This window comes from Gracilinanus agilis, chromosome 4 (assembly GCF_016433145.1).
Source record: "Gracilinanus agilis isolate LMUSP501 chromosome 4, AgileGrace, whole genome shotgun sequence".
Lineage (NCBI taxonomy): Eukaryota > Metazoa > Chordata > Mammalia > Didelphimorphia > Didelphidae > Gracilinanus > Gracilinanus agilis.
This window is the reverse complement of record NC_058133.1, coordinates 192,499,543-192,501,673: the sequence shown is the minus strand read 5'-3', so window position 1 is coordinate 192,501,673 and position 2,131 is coordinate 192,499,543. Positions and strand designations below refer to the sequence as shown.

General features: G+C 56.3%; 1 protein-coding gene across 1 annotated transcript; it reads right to left on the bottom strand.

The window, feature by feature from the left end:
- Positions 1-470: 470 nt before the first annotated feature.
- On the bottom strand, positions 471-1,370 carry GJD3 (gap junction protein delta 3). The gene has a single exon (XM_044672402.1). The coding sequence runs from the start codon at positions 1,368-1,370 to the stop codon at positions 471-473; it is 900 nt and encodes a 299-aa protein (XP_044528337.1).
- Between the last annotated feature and the right edge of the window lie 761 nt (positions 1,371-2,131).

The following is a 2,131-nucleotide window of genomic DNA, read 5'->3' as shown; positions in this document are numbered from 1 at the left end:
CTCATCACTTGGTCTCTCTCCCTTCTCCGCACTTCCAATAGTCCCATTGTACACCCTGAAGTACCCATTGCAAGCAGTTTTTGTTCTGCATTGGTGCTACCTGGGAGGACCCTGGAAAGTGTGAATATTTCCCTTTCAGACTTCTCTGCCATGGTCCTCCAAGGGATGGCTTTTAACAGAGAAAGAGGGATTGTTAGAACCACAGACTGGTAGAACTGGAAGAAACCTTAAAGAGTCCCCCCCCCCCCAATTTCTAGAGGAGGAAGCTCAGACCCAGGATGGGAAATGAACCGTTCAAGGTCACTGTCAGATGCAGCTCTCCTGCCTTTGCACTCAGTATCCTTTTCCCCAAGCCACACGCTTCTGTTTCTGCTTCTGCACTTCAAAGGCAAAGGGAGACCTGTTAGCACGAGTCAGTCGCCCTTACTCTGCAGGTCTCTGATCTGAAAGTGGGGGGGCAGGCTCCCACTTTAGATGGAGAGGTCCTCTCTGGCTGTGGACAGTGAGGACTTGCTCCTGCTGGTGCTGCCCTCACTGCCACCCTGTTGCAACTTGTGGGCATAGGCAGGTGGGGCATCCTGCGTAGGACTCAGTGGAGGGGCCCTTCTGGGTGGCGAGAGTGGCAGGAGAAGCTTCTGGGCCTCTTCCTGCTCCTGGTTGCAGTGGTTGTCTTTCTCTCCTGTGACCACCTTGCCTAGCCAAAGGGGACCTCTGTTCTGACTTCGTCGCCCCTTCCAGAAGAGATGGAACAGCTCAGCCACGCTGAGAAGGGTAGAGAGAAGCCCCACAGCGAAGTAGAAAATCACAAAGACTGTCTTTTCCGTTGGGCGGCTGACAAAGCAATCCACGATGTGGGGGCACGGGGTCTGGGTGCAGGAGAAACGTGCGGCCACCTGGAAGCCATACAGCAGGGTCTGCCCTACCAGGAAGCCCAGCTCAGCCAGCAGACGCAGGGCCACACTCAGCAGGTAGCAGTGGCGAGCCCGGGGCCCTGCCAAGTGCTGGCCACGGCTGCCACTCCACTCCTCCTGCTCCTTCATCCCATCTCCTTGGGGGCTGGGGCCCTTGCTGGCCTGGTGCATGGAGTAGATGATGAACAGCACAGGAGGAGCAGAGAGCAGCAAGATATGGAAAAGCCAAAAGCGGTAATGGGAGATGGGGAAGGCACGGTCATAGCAGGCCTGACGACACCCAGGCTGCAGCGTATTACACACGAACTCCTCCTGTTCATCCTCGAACACGGCACCCCCGACAGTGGCCAGCACTAGGATTCGGAAAATCAGCATGACCACCAGCCACAGGCGGCCCACGAGGGGGGACTGCAGCTGCACTGAGTCCAGCAGCGAGCCCAGGAAAGCCCATTCCCCCATGGTGGGACTGGGCACCCTGAGGAGCCAATGGAGGGAGAGTCGGGTCAGAGTGGCTGGAGAGGTTGGCCCAGGTCCCCCTTATAAACTTCCCAAGCTCTGCTCTTTCCTTTCAGCCCAAGAGGACTAGAATGGGTTGGACCAGATGTTTCTAGGCTGAGCTTAGATTCCAGCAAAAGGGCTCAGAGCGCTGTGGACCAACTAGTCCCAGAATCACTTTCTCCTGATGATTCACCCCTCTTCCAAGCCTACTCCTCTTTCCCAACCTAACAGTGCTTAAAAAAAAAAAAATCCCAGTCCAGGTTGGGGGTGTTCGAGGGACAATGCCATGGAAAGGTGACCCTTGACCCACATTCCCTCCTCCTCCAGCCATCCTCCCTGATGTCTCCTGACCTCCAGCTTCCTCCTGTCTTTCCCCTGGTTATCCCATTTTCTCTCCATTCCCCCAATTCTCACTTGCCCCTCTCCCAGCTTCCCCTTCCTCATCTACCTAGCTGCCCCAACCCCGAGTGGGGAGCTCCAGCTCCCCTGCCTCTCTTTCCCTGGGCTCCATCCCACAACTTTCTGACTCAGGATTCCCCATCTCTCAAGTGTCTCTGTTCCTCACCTAACCCTCTACCCTCCGTGCCCCACTCCTGCTTACCAGGCAGCTGCAGCTCCCTGGGCGAAGGCGATCAGAGGAGTGGGCAGCAGGAGCCCAGGACAAGGCAGTGACCCTCCTGGGCTTTCATTTTCTCTTTCAATCTTTCATTTGCCCTTTCCAG